At 48.0% G+C, this 13,394-nt stretch overlaps 1 protein-coding gene across 4 annotated transcripts in view; it reads right to left on the minus strand.

Moving 5' to 3' along the window:
* Nucleotides 1–13,394, minus strand: part of LOC121276428 (alanine aminotransferase 2-like) — a 74,685-nt gene that overhangs the window by 41,788 nt on the left and 19,503 nt on the right. For all 4 annotated transcript variants that reach the window (XM_041184814.1, XM_041184816.1, XM_041184812.1 and 1 more), the window contains 3 exons: nt 9,735–9,824; nt 7,896–8,004; nt 5,630–5,763 (listed from right to left, as the gene is read on the minus strand). In XM_041184814.1, coding sequence (XP_041040748.1) covers nt 5,630–5,763; nt 7,896–8,004; nt 9,735–9,824 — 333 coding nt within the window. The remainder of the gene's footprint in view (nt 1–5,629; nt 5,764–7,895; nt 8,005–9,734; nt 9,825–13,394) is intronic.

The raw sequence follows: 13,394 nt of genomic DNA on the forward strand, positions 1-13,394 counted from the left end.
GAGAGCGAGGGAGAGAGAGAGCGAGCGAGAGAGAGAAGGAGGGAGAGAGCCAGCGAGGGAGAGAGCCAGCGAGGGAGAGAACGAGGGAGGGAGAGAGCGAGAGAGCGAAGGAGAGAGGGAGAGAGGGAGGGAGAGAGCGAAGGAGGGAGAGAGCGAGGGAGAGAGAGAGAGCGAGGGAGAGAGAGCGAGCGAGGGAGAGAGAGAGCAAGGGAGAGAGAGAGCGAGGGAAAGTGAGAGCGAGGGAGAGAGAGAGGGAGGGAGGGAGAGAGGGAGGGAGAGAGCAAGGGAGAGAGCGAGTGAGGGAGAGAGCAAGGGAGGGAGAGAGCACGGGCGAAAGCGAGGGAGGGAGAGAGTGAGGGAGGGAGAGAGCGAGGGAGAGAGAGAGAGCGAGGGAGAGAGAGAGCGAGGGAGAGAGAGAGGGAGGGAGAGAGGGAGGGAGAGAGAGTGGGAGAGAGGGAGGGAGAGATCGAGGGAGGGAGAGAACGAGGGAGGGAGAGAGAGAGGGAGAGAGCGAGGGAGGGAGAGAGTGAGGGAGGGAGAGAGCCAGTGAGGGAGAGAGCGAGAGCGAGGGAGAGAGAGAGGGAGGGAGAGAGGGAGGGAGAGAGCGAGGGAGTGAAGGAGAGAGGGAGAGACAGAGGGAGAGAGTGAGGGAAAGAGAGAGGGAGAGAGGGAGAGAGAGAGAGAGGGGAGAGAGAGAGAGAGAGAGAGAGGGAGAGAGGGAGAGAGAGAGAGAGGCAGAGAGGGAGAGAGAGAGGGAGAGAGGGAGAGAGGGAGAGAGAGAGAGAGGCAGAGAGGGAGAGAGAGAGGGAGAGAGGGAGAGAGGGAGAGAGAGAGAGGGAGAGAGAGAGGGAGAGAGGGAGAGAGGGAGAGAGAAGGAGAGAGAGGAGGAGAGAGAAAGGGAGCGGGAGAGAGAGGGAAAGAGAGAGGGAGAGCGGGAGAGAGGGAGAGCGGGAGAGAGGGAGAGAGGGAGAGAGAGAGAGAGGGAGAGAGAGAGGGAGAGAGAGAGACAACATACTTCCAGGGTTTCAATGCTTTCAAATCTCTGTTGATTGTTCACAGTGAGTTGCTGCCAATACCTGGACAATGATTCCTATGTTCTGATGGTGCAGGAATGGACTTTTGGCTGCATCCTGAGTCACTCCATGATCCCAGCCGAAATGCCCGAGCTTCACAGGCATCTCCAGCATGGCAAATGCAGACTTAACCCTTTCACAGTCTGAACCAAGCCAGCAGCACAACGCTGTTTGGGGTTACACAAGGAGTGACGAGGTGTAAGGGTGATTGCCCTTGTGTCTATGGCCCATTTGGTTTCACAGTGAAATCACTGCAAGGAGATAGCAGGTCGTGAGGGAACTCCGAGTGGTACTGATACATCAGAATAACAAGCAAGATCTGTAGCAAGGGAGTGAGTTACAGTCTGGAATCTAACGAGGGGTTCAGGGGGTTTATATATAGAATAATAGATACCCGGGAGTGAGTTACAGACTGGAATCTAATCGAGGGTTTCGGGGTGGTTTATATATCGAATAACAGATACCCAGGAGTGAGTTACAGACTGGAATCTAATCGAGGGTTTCAGGGGGTTTATATATAGAATAGCATACCCAGGAGTGAGTTACAGACTGGAATCTAATCGAGGGTTTCAGGGGGTTTATATATAGAATAGCATACCCAGGAGTGAGTTACAGACTGGAATCTAATCGAGGGTTTCAGGGGGTTTATATATAGAATAGCATACCCAGGAGTGAGTTACAGACTGGAATCTAATCGAGGATTCCGGGGTGGTTTATATATTGAATAACAGATACCTAGGAGTGAGTTACAGACTGGAATCTAATTGAGGGGTTTGGGGTGGTTTATATATAGAATAATAGATACCTGGGAGTGAGTTACAGACTAGAATCTAATCGAGGGTTTCAGGGGGTTTATATATAGAATAACAGATGCCCGGGAGTGAGTTACAGACTGGAAACTAATCGAGGGTTTCAGGGGGTTTATATATAGAATAACATACCCGGGAGTGAGTTACAGACTGGAATCTAATCGAGGATTTCGGGGTGGTTTATATATTGAATAACAGATACCCGGGAGTGAGTTACAGACTGGAATCTAATTGAGGGGTTTGGGGTGGTTTATATATAGAATAATAGATACCTGGGAGTGAGTTACAGACTGGAATCTCATCGAGGGGTTTGGGGTGGTTTATATATAGAATAACAGATACCCAGGAGTAAGTTACAGACTGGAATCTAATCGAGGGGTTTGGGGTGGTTTATAGATAGAATAACAGATACCCGGGAGTGAGTTACAGACTGGAATCTAATCGAGGGTTTCGGAGTGGTTTAAATATTGAATACCAGATACCCAGGAGTGAGTTACAGACTGGAATCTATTTGAGGGGTTCAGGGTGGTTTACATATAGAATAACAGATACCCGGGAGTGAGTTACAGATTGGAATCTAATCGAGGGGTTCGGGGGCAGGGTTTATATATAGAATAACAGATACCCAGGAGTGAGTTACAGACAGGAATCTAATCGAGGTGTTTGTGGGGTTTATATATAGAATAACAGATACCCAGGAATGAGTTACAGACTGGAATCTAATCCAGGGGTTCGGGGTGGTTTATATATAGAATAACAGATACCCGGGAGAGAGTTACAGACTGGAATCTAATCGAGGTGTTTGTGGGGTTTATATATAGAATAACAGATACCCAGGAGTGAGTTACAGACTGGAATCTAATCGAGGGTTTCGGGGTGGTTTATATATAGAATAACATACCCGGGAGTGAGTTACAGACTGGAATCTAATTGAGGGTTTCGGGGTGGTTTATATATAGAATAACATACCCGGGAGTGAGTTACAGACTGGAATCTAATCGAGGGGTTTGGGGGCAGGGTTTATATATAGAATAACAGATACCCAGGAGTGAGTTACAGACTGGAATCTAATCGAGGTGCTTGTGGGGTTTATATATAGAATAACAGATACCCGGGAGAGAGTTACAGACTGGAATCTAATCGAGGTGTTTGTGGGGTTTATATATAGAATAACAGATACCCAGGAGTGAGTTACAGACTGGAATCTAATCGAGGGTTTCGGGGTGGTTTATATGTAGAATAACATACCCGGGAGTGAGTTACAGACTGGAATCTAATCGAGGGTTTCGGGGTGGTTTATATATAGAATAACATACCTGGGAGTGAGTTACAGACTGGAATCTAATCGAGGGGTTTGGGGGCAGGGTTTATATATAGAATAACAGATACCCAGGAGTGAGTTACAGACTGGAATCTAATCGAGGTGCTTGTGGGGTTTATATATAGAATAACAGATACCCGGGAGTGAGTTACAGACTGGAATCTAATCGAGGGGGTTGGGGTGGTTTATATATAGAATAACAGATACCCAGGAGTGAGTTACAGACTGGATTCTAATCGAGGGGGTCGGGGTGGTTTATATATAGAATAACAGATACCCGGGAGTGAGTTACAGACTGGAATCTAATCGAGGTGTTTGGGGGCAGGGTTTATATATAGAATAACAGATACCCAGGAGTGAGTTACAGACTGGAATCTAATCGAGGGGGTTGGGGTGGTTTATATATAGAATAACAGATACCCAGGAGTGAGTTACAGACTGGATTCTAATCGAGGGGTTCGGGGTGGTTTATATATAGAATAACAGATACCCGGGAGTGAGTTACAGACTGGAATCTAATCGAGGTGTTTGTGGGGTTTATATATAGAATAACAGATACCCGGGAGTGAGTTACAGACTGGAATCTAATCGAGGGGTTCGGGGTGGTTTATATATAGAATAACAGATACCCAGGAGTGAGTTACAGACTGGAATCTAATTGAGGTGTTTGTGGGGTTTATATATAGAATAACAGATACCCGGGAGTGAGTTACAGACTGGAATCTAATCGAGGCGTTTGTGGGGTTTATATATAGAATAACAGATACCTGGGAATGAGTTACTGACTGGAATCTAATCGAGGTGTTTGTGGGGTTTATATATAGAATAACAGATACCCGGGAGTGAGTTACAGACTGGAATCTAATCGAGGGGTTCGGGGTGGTTTATATATAGAATAACAGATACCCGGGAGTGAGTTACAGACTGGAATCTAATCGAGGCGTTCGGGGTGGTTTATATATAGAATAACAGATACCCGTGTTTGAGTTACAGACTGGAATCTAATCGAGGTGTTTGTGGGGTTTATATATAGAATAACAGATACCTGGGAATGAGTTACTGACTGGAATCTAATCGAGGTGTTTGTGGGGTTTATATATAGAATAACAGATACCCAGGAGTGAGTTACAGACTGGAATCTGACCTCTGTTTCACTCTGTTCCTTAGTTACCTATTCTATAATTCCTTGCCTGTGGTTGGAAATGCTCTCTCTCTTTCTCTGATTAACTGTTAAAAGTGTGACACGCTTTGCTCTCAGTCACTGCAGTCGTGGAGGTAAATTCTGCACAATTTGGAAGTGGCAGATTTGAAGTGTCAGGTTGCCAATCTCATGCCCGACCCCTGTTGGTGAATTGCCAAGTAAGCACTGGCATCCTTCAAAGGGTGGATTGTGTAATTGTTCAAAGCAAGATTGGGACAGTCACTATCCCAACCAATTAAAACACAGCATGTACCAGACCTCCCGACCACTTCACCAACTTTGTAATTAATGTATTGTGTGCAGTGTACACCAGATGAAGAATAGTATAGCACACAAAACATTCTGGAATGTTCTATAATGACACAAACATTCTCCCCAGTGCCTCACTGAGTAACTGCTCAGTCCAACATGACACCTCAATAAAAATCTACTTCACATGGGACACGTTACTCCCTTTCCCCATCCCACTAGGTCCCAGCTGGCACTCAGTGGAACCACCACCTCTGAGTCATAGCCAGGGAATCATCCCACTCCAGAGCTTTGAAGCCATAAGGCAAGCTCATTGGTCAGTACTGAGGGAGTGCCACACTGTCAGAGGGTCAGTACTGAGGGAGTGCTGCACTGTCAGAGGGTCAGTACTGAGGGAGTGCAGCACTGTCAGAGGGTCAGTGCTGAGGGAGTGCAGCACTGTCAGAGGGTCAGTACTGAGGGAGTGCTGCACTGTCAGAGGGTCAGTACTGAGGGAGTGCTGCACTGTCAGAGGGTCAGTACTGAGGGAGTGCTGCACTGTCAGAGGGTCAGTACTGAGGGAGTGCAGCACTGTCAGAGGGTCAGTGCTGAGGGAGTGCAGCACTGTCAGAGGGTCAGTGCTGAGGGAGTGCAGCACTGTCAGAGCGTCAGTGCTGAGGGAGTGCCAGGGGGGCCAGCACTGAGGGAGTGCTGCGCTGTCATAGGTGCTACCTTTCAGGTTAGGTGTTAAACTGAGGCCCCCAGCTGCTCGGAGTTGACTTAAAAGATCCCATGACACTATTTTGATGAGTAGGCGAGTTGTCCCCAGTGTCCTGGCCAATATTTGTCCCTCAACCAACATCAAATTGTTCCTTGTGGGATCTTGCTGTGCTTCTTGGTTGCTGTACTTCTTACGTTACAACAGTGACTACACCTCAGAAAGTATTTTCAATGTCTCCCGAGCTCTGTGGGTCATGATCAATGGACCTGCACTCACCACAATGGCATCACTGGCTCCAGTCGAGAGGAAGATGTTGCTCGGGTCTGAGGGGATGTCTCCATCTCGGGTCTCGATGTATTTAGCCACGCTGTAACGAACACACTCTAGGCCCTGGCTGGCAGTGTAGGCACCTGGACAAAGACATTGGTTCCACCGTGAGTGTCGAACGAGGCTGAACTCAAAGCCGAAAAGTGCAGCAAGATTATAGCATGCGATGAACCCTGCCACACTCCTGGGCTGCTATCGATGGGAGGAGAGGGACACTCATTTCTGATGATTCAGGTTTTCTTTATTAGATCCCACCTGTCAAAGTGGTGCAGTGGGTAGGGTCCCTGCCTCTTGAGCCAGGAGCTCCAGGTTCCAGTCCCACTCCAGGACTTGATAGGCCAAGGAGGGTGCATTTGTAATGTGGCCAAACAAGCTGAGTGTCAACCTGCAAACCCTTCCAACACACCGGCCAGCCATGTCATGGGAAGAAACTGAAGTCTCTCCCATTACCCTCCATAGCTCCAGGCTACAACATGCATGTCAAAAAAGTGTATTTTGCCACAGCAACTCGGACTCCTCTGGCAGGGGGGGCGGGGGGGGGGACAATGCCCCAGTTGGCTGAATGGCCGGCGGGGATCAGATTGGTGCTGACAGTGTGGGGTTCGACTCACGTCCCCACTGGGATGGGTTCGGGACCTGCTTCCTTGCCCTGCCCGTGGTGGAGATTGTGGAGCTGTGGGTTGGACCTGCCTACACACAGAGAACCCGAGAAACATTGATCCTCATCCCACACATCCCTCCAAACCTCGCCGCTTTCCACCCAGCTCAAATTTGCTGCACTCTCGGTCAAGGTCCATTTTCCATTTTGTCCTGGTTTAATACATTCGAGCTGTTCCTTTGATCCCACCCATGTCCCTGCCACTATTCTGAACCATCTTCACTTTCACATAACTATCAGAATCATACACCACAGCAGGAGGCCATTCAGCCTATATTACCTGTGCTGGCTCTTTGAAAGAGTGATCCAATCTGTTCCATTAACCCCACCAGCTCTTTCCCTTATATCCCTGTAAAAAATTTCCCCTTCAAGTATTTATCCAATTCCCTTTTGTAAGCTATTATTGAATCTGCTTCCACTGCCCTTTCAGGCAGCGCCTTCCAGATCACAGCCACTCACTGTGTAAAAAAAACCTTCCTCACTTTATTTCTGATTCTTTTCCCGATTCTTTTTAATCTGTGTCCCTCTGGTTACTGACCCTCCTGACACTGGAAACAGTTTCTCCTCATTTACTCCACCGAAAGCCCCTCATGATTTCAAACACGTGTATTAAATCTCCTCTTAACCTGCTCTGCTCTAAGGAGAACAACCCCAGCCTCTTTATTATTTTTTTAAAAACATATTTATGACAAGTATAGGCCAATCCCTATTTGCCATCTCCCTACCCGTATCCCCTCAGTCCTTCACTTCTCCAGAACACAGGGATCGCTGGTGAAGACAGGCCATTCCCCCCCCCACATCTATTCTAGCCTCTGCTGTCCTGGTCACTTGATAAGAGGACAATGGAGTAGCTGAGGAATCAGCAATCCATTCCTATTAATGAATCTGCAACAGACCCCAGGCATAAGGTGAGGAGACCTTTCCCAAGTGACACTCACCACCCAGCACATCCCAGCTCACAAAGACCAGCACCCCCCCTGTTCATGAGGTGGAGAGAGAGAAAGAGAGTTCTAAAAGGAAATGGTAAGAATGTAGAAAGAGAGGGAGAGGGGGGCAGAAAAAAGAGGGGAGGGTAAAAGGAGGACATGTTGTGGGGGTGGGGGGAGGGAAGGAACAAGGGAGATGAGAGAAGACAGATTGACAGAGATTGTGGAGAGTGGGGGGGTGGACAGAATGAGGGGAGAAGGCTGTGACTTGGGATTCTGAGTGAATGCCGCCAACACAAAAAGGAAGTGAGAGGGTGTGAGGTAAGGACAGCAAGAGGGGAGGAGTGAGGCTGGGAGACTCGATAGGGGAACAAGGAGACAATGTGGTAGATTGGGAAATGGTTTTATGCTGTCTTTCATTTCCCAATTTTACATCTTTTGCATTTTCAGTAAAAACTTTGGCTCCGTGTCCAGCCAAGTGCATTTTGTATCTTCCTGCTGCCGAAAGCCAATTTCATCCTGCGAAAGCAGAAGTTTAGAAGATGATCTCTAATTCCAGGCATTCTCACATCTGCCTTTGAGCGTGGAGAACGATGTGTCAAGTCCTGCTCTTACCAGAAACTGATCTTACCGAAAGACTTTCCCCCACACGCGTCTAAGATTATCTTTGCCCGCTTTCTGGCATCCTCTGGCACCGTGTGATCGCACAGGAGGTTCGGGAACGTGCAGATCGCTAGAACCTGGGAGACAGATGGGCCATCAATGCATTGACCAGGACAACAAGAACATGCATTTTATACAAAGCAAATCACTGCAGGTGCCGGAAATGTGAGATAAAAGCAGGAAACATTGGAGATACTCAGCAGCTCTGGCAGTATCTGTGCAGAGGGAAGCAGGGTCCAATGTTTCAGGCTGGTGATCCTTCATCAGAGCCGTAGTGGGGTGTTGGTGGGGGGGGGCGTTGGTGGGGGGTGGGTGGCGGGGGGGATGATCGGTTTGCAGCAAGTGGAATGGGGAAGGGCGGGGAGAACAGCAAAGTGAAGGGTCTGAGGAGTGCAGAGATCTCAGAGGGTTGTGTGGGGAGCTGGAAGAGATTACAGAGTTAGGGAGGGGGCAAGGCTATGGGTGGAATTGAAAGGTGGGGGGGGGGGGGCGGTAATTGGCCGATGGGTACAGGGTCGATAGTGTTTAACTTGGTGTGAGTTAGGGCATGGGCAGGGGGCAGAGTGTGGGGGAGCAGCCAGGAGTGTGTTGGAATAGTCGAGTGTGGAGGTGGAACAAATACATGAATGAGGCTTTCAGCTGCAAATCTGGAGTTGGAAGCTAGTCTCTGTAATGGGGGCCAGGAAACTATCATCGATTGTTGTAAAAACCCATCTGGGTCACTAATGTCCTTTAGGGAAGGAAATCTGCTGTCCTTACCTGGTCTGGCCCTACATGTGACTCCGGACCCACAGCAACGTGGTTGACCCTTAAATATTAACTCTTGACTCTTGACTCTTAACTGCCCCTCTGAAAAAGCCCCTCAGTTCAAAGGGCAATTAGGGATGGACAACAAATGCTGGCCTTGCTAGTGACACCCCCATCCCATGAAAGAATAAAGAGAAGGTGTTACAAAGGGGTCTTGATGGTGAACGTGGTCAGAAGCTATACCTCGGAGCCAAATGTTACACCAAGCTTTGGTCTCAGACCAAGGAGAGGAATGGAGTTGATGTTTCGGAAATGCAGTTTGTGGCAGGGATCAAAGGCAATGGCTTCAGTCTTTCCAATAGTTAGCTGCTGCCATTCTATATATTTAAATGGGAGGAAATTTCTGCTCATTCACTATGGGATGTCGGATAAGCTATCAGATAATTTAGTGACAGTGGAATGGTCGAGAGAGATGCTGGTGAGGTAGAGCTGGGTGTCGTCAGTATACATGTGATAACAGACGCTGTGCTTTAAGATGATCTCACTGAGGGGCAACATGTAGGAGGGAGTCAAGCATTGATCCTTGGGGGGACACCAGAGGTAACAGTCCAGGAGCAGGAAGAGAGGCCATTGCAAGTGATTCTCCGGCTATGATTAGGTAGGTGAGAACGGGACCAGGTGAGAGCAGACCCACCCAGACGGTGGAGGGCAGGCAAGTTCCCAGCTGCTAAATCCAATTACATTTCAACTGCTGAGCTCCCACCGGGAGGTTAAGTCTGCATTTTAACACCAGTGCGCACCAAGTTTCTGAATTAGTGTCAGAGCAATGGACACAATGAACATAAAAGGTCCTGCCAAGAACATCAGATTGAATGCAGTGGGAATCAGTGAGTGCCAGGTCAAAGGAACCACTCAGTATCGAGGCTTTCGTGGGAAAATAAACCAACAATGGAAAATACACAGAGTTCAGCTGTGTTAACATTCTCTTCTGGGTTACACACAAACACTAGCAACTTTCAGCTCCCTAATCAATCCCAACCCACAAGAAAACAGAATATACCTGTCGGATGAAGGTAATTGGCTTCTGTCCCATAGCATGTGCATCTCCAATATTCGCTTTGATGACCTCAGAGAAGGGTTTGCTTACACCCTGGGGGGAGAGAGAGGGAGGGAGAGGTTGAGAGAGAGAGAGAGAGAGAGATAGAGATGTCACATCAGAAAATCTTTGTGTGTCTCAATCCCTTGTAACGCATTTGAAACACTAGACGCCATGAACCAATATCTGGCAAATAACTCAGAGTATTCAGCACTCAGTAACTCACCTCCCGAGTCCCCAAACCCTGTCCACCATTGACAAGGGACAGGAACGTGATGGAATACTCTCCACTTGCACAAGTCTTTACAGAATCACACAGAGTGCAGAAGAGGCCCTTTGGCCCATCGGGTCTGCACCAACACATGAAAAAACACCTGACCTACCTACCTAATCCCATTTACCAGCACTTGGCCCATAGCCTTGAATGTTATGATGTGCCAAGTGCTCATCCAGGTACTTTTTAAAGGATGTGAGGCAACCCGCCTCCACCACCCTCCCAGGCAGCGCATTCCAGACCATCACCAACCTCTGGGTAAAAAAGTTTTCCCTCACATCTCCCCTAAACCTCCTGCCCCTCACCTTGAACTTATGCCCCCTTGTGACTGACCCTTCAACTAAGGGGAACAGCTGCTCCCTATCCACCCTGTCCATGCCCCTCATAATCTTGTGCACCTCGATCAGGTCACCCCTCAGTCTTCTCTGCTCCAAGGAAAACAACCCAAGTCTATCCAACCTCTCTTCATAACTTAAATGTTTCATCCCAGGCAACATCCTGGTGAATCTCCTCTGCGCCCCCTCCAGTGCAATCACACCCTTCCTATAATGTGGCAACCAGAACTGCACACAGTACTCCAGCTGTGGCCTCACCAAGGTTCTATACAACTCCAACATGACCTCCCTACTTTGGTAATCTATGCCTCGATTGATAAAGACAAGTGTCCCATCTGCCTTTTTCACCATCCCACTAACATGCCCCTCCACCTTCAGAGATCTATGGACAAACCCGCCAAAGTCCCTTTGTTCCTCAGAACTTCCTAGTGTCATGCCGTTCATTGAATACTTCCTTGTCAAATTACTCCTTCCAAAGTGTATCACCTCACACTTTTCAGGGTTAAATTCCATCTGCCACTTATCTGCCCATTTGACCATCCCGTCTATATCTTCCTGTAGCCCAAGACACTCAACCTCACTGTTAACCACCCGGCCAATCTTTGTGTCATCCGCAAACTTACTAATCCTACCCCCCACAGAGTCATCTATGTCGTTTATATAAATGACAAATAATAGGGGACCCAGCACAGATCCCTGTGGTACGCCATTGGACGCTGGCTTCCAGTCACTAAAGCATCGTTCTGTCATCACCCTCTGTCTCCTACAACTAAGCCAATTTTGAATCCACCTTATCAAATTACCCTGTATCCCATGTGCCTTTGCCTTCTCTATAAGTCTCCCATGTGGGACCTTGTCAAAGGCTTTGCTGAAATCCATATAAACTACATCAACTGCACTACCCTCATCTACACATCTGGTCACCTCCTCAAAAAATTCAATCAAATTTGTTAGGCATGACCTCCCTCTGACAAAGCCACGCTGACTATCCCTGATCAAACCTTGCCTCTCCAAGTGGAGATAGATTCTCTCCTTCAGAATTTTCTCCAATAGTTTCCCTACCACTGACGTGAGACTCACTGGCCTGTAGTTCCCTGGCTTATCTCTACAACCCTTCTTAAATAGCGGAATCACATTAGCTGTTCTCCAGTCCTCTGGCACCTCCCCCGTGGCCAGAGAGGAATTAAAAATTTGGATCAGAGCCCCTGTGATCTCCTCCCTTGCCTCCCTCAGCAGTCTGGGACACAAATCATCCGGAACTGGAGATTTGTCCACTTTTAAGCCTGCCAACACCTCCAATACCTTGTCACTCCCTGTATCAATGTGCTCAAGAACCTCGCAGTCTCTCTCCCCGAGTTCCATACCTTCATCCTCATTCTCTTGGGTGAAGATGGATGTGAAGTATTCATTCAACACTCTAGTGATGTCCTCTGGCTCCACCCATAGATTGTCCACTTGGTCTCTAATGGGCCCTACTCTTTCCCTGGTTATCCTCTTCCCATTCATATACTTAGAGAATATCTTGGGATTTTCCCTACTTTTACCAGCCAGAGCTTTCTCATATCCCCTCTTTGCTCTCCTAATTGCTTTCTTAAGCTCCACCCTGCACTGTCTGTACTCCACTAATGCCTCTGCTGATTTGCTTCCCTTGTACCTGCTAAAAGCCTCTCTTTTCCTTCTCATCGTAACCTGAATATCACTGGTCATCCATGGTTCTCTGGGCTTGTTACTCCTTCCTATCACCCTAGAGGGAACATGTTGAGCCTGTACCCTCCCCATTTCCTTTTTGAACACCCCCCACTGCTCCTCTGTAGATTTCCCCACAAGTAACTTTTCCCAGTCTACCTTGGCCAGATCCTGCCTTATTTTACTAAAATCCACTCTCCCCCAATCCAAAACATTTTTTTGCAACTTGTCTATTTCTTTTTCCATAACAAACTTAAACTGTACCATGTTGTGATCGCTATCACTAAAATGCTCCCCCACCAACACCTCAGCCACCTGTACTATTGTCTCTCTCTGTGTGCGTGCATGTCTACATGTGACTGGACAGAGTGTTTAGCGCTGTCGGAGTGTCAGTACCAAGAGTCCGTTGCACTGTCGAATGGTCAGTACTGAGGGAGTGCTGCACTGTTGGAGGGTCAGTACTGAGGGTGTGCTGCACTGTCAGAGGCCTTGTTTGTTATAAATGTGACAGTAAAACAAGGTTCTCTGCCCTCTATTTGAAAGAAGAGCATCGGGTGTTCTGCCTTGTGACCAGGGGCCTTTATTTATCCCCTAACCAGCGTCACTAAATCAGGCAGCCCGGTCATTGTCAGATTATTGTCGGTGGGATCTTGCTGAGCATGAATTGGTTGCAGTGTTTGGTAAAACAGTTACTACACCTCAAATTATTCATTGGATGTGAAGCACTCTGGGACATCCCGAGCTTGTGAAAAGCGCTCGAGATATACAAATTTCTTTCTGAAAGCAAACTGAATGTGTTGCTGTCCTTACCCAACAGATATGTAATAAAGGAGCTACAAAGGACAGTCAGCCACAATGTATGGTGGGTCCCCAGAGGTGGAAACCTTTATTCTGTACAATAGGTCTTTGTTTTAAGTTGTGGCTGCGTTCCTGGAAGTTGCGACATTAAAGTGAAACAACTTTATGTGAATCACAGGTCGGAATCAATGTTAAAGCTGGAGTTACACGAGAAATAGGCCATTCAGCCCTTCGAGCCTGTTCCACCATTCAATGGGATTGTAGCTGCTCCTCTACTTCAACACCATTTCCCTGCTTTATCCCCGGATCCCTTCCTGTTTTTAAATATGTAAAAATATTTCCATATCAGTCTCGAACGTGCTGAATGATTGAGTCTCCACCGCTCCCTGGAGCAGGGAGTTCCAAAGATTCACCACCCTCTGAGGGAAGAAATTCCTCCTCAACTCAGTCCTAAATGACCTGCCCCTTATTCTGAGACTGTGCCCCATGGTTTGAGACCACCCCCCACCCACCCCACCCCACAAAAACCAC

The sequence above is a fragment of the Carcharodon carcharias genome, chromosome 3 (assembly GCF_017639515.1).
Source record: "Carcharodon carcharias isolate sCarCar2 chromosome 3, sCarCar2.pri, whole genome shotgun sequence".
NCBI classification, from domain to species: Eukaryota; Metazoa; Chordata; class Chondrichthyes; order Lamniformes; family Lamnidae; genus Carcharodon; species Carcharodon carcharias.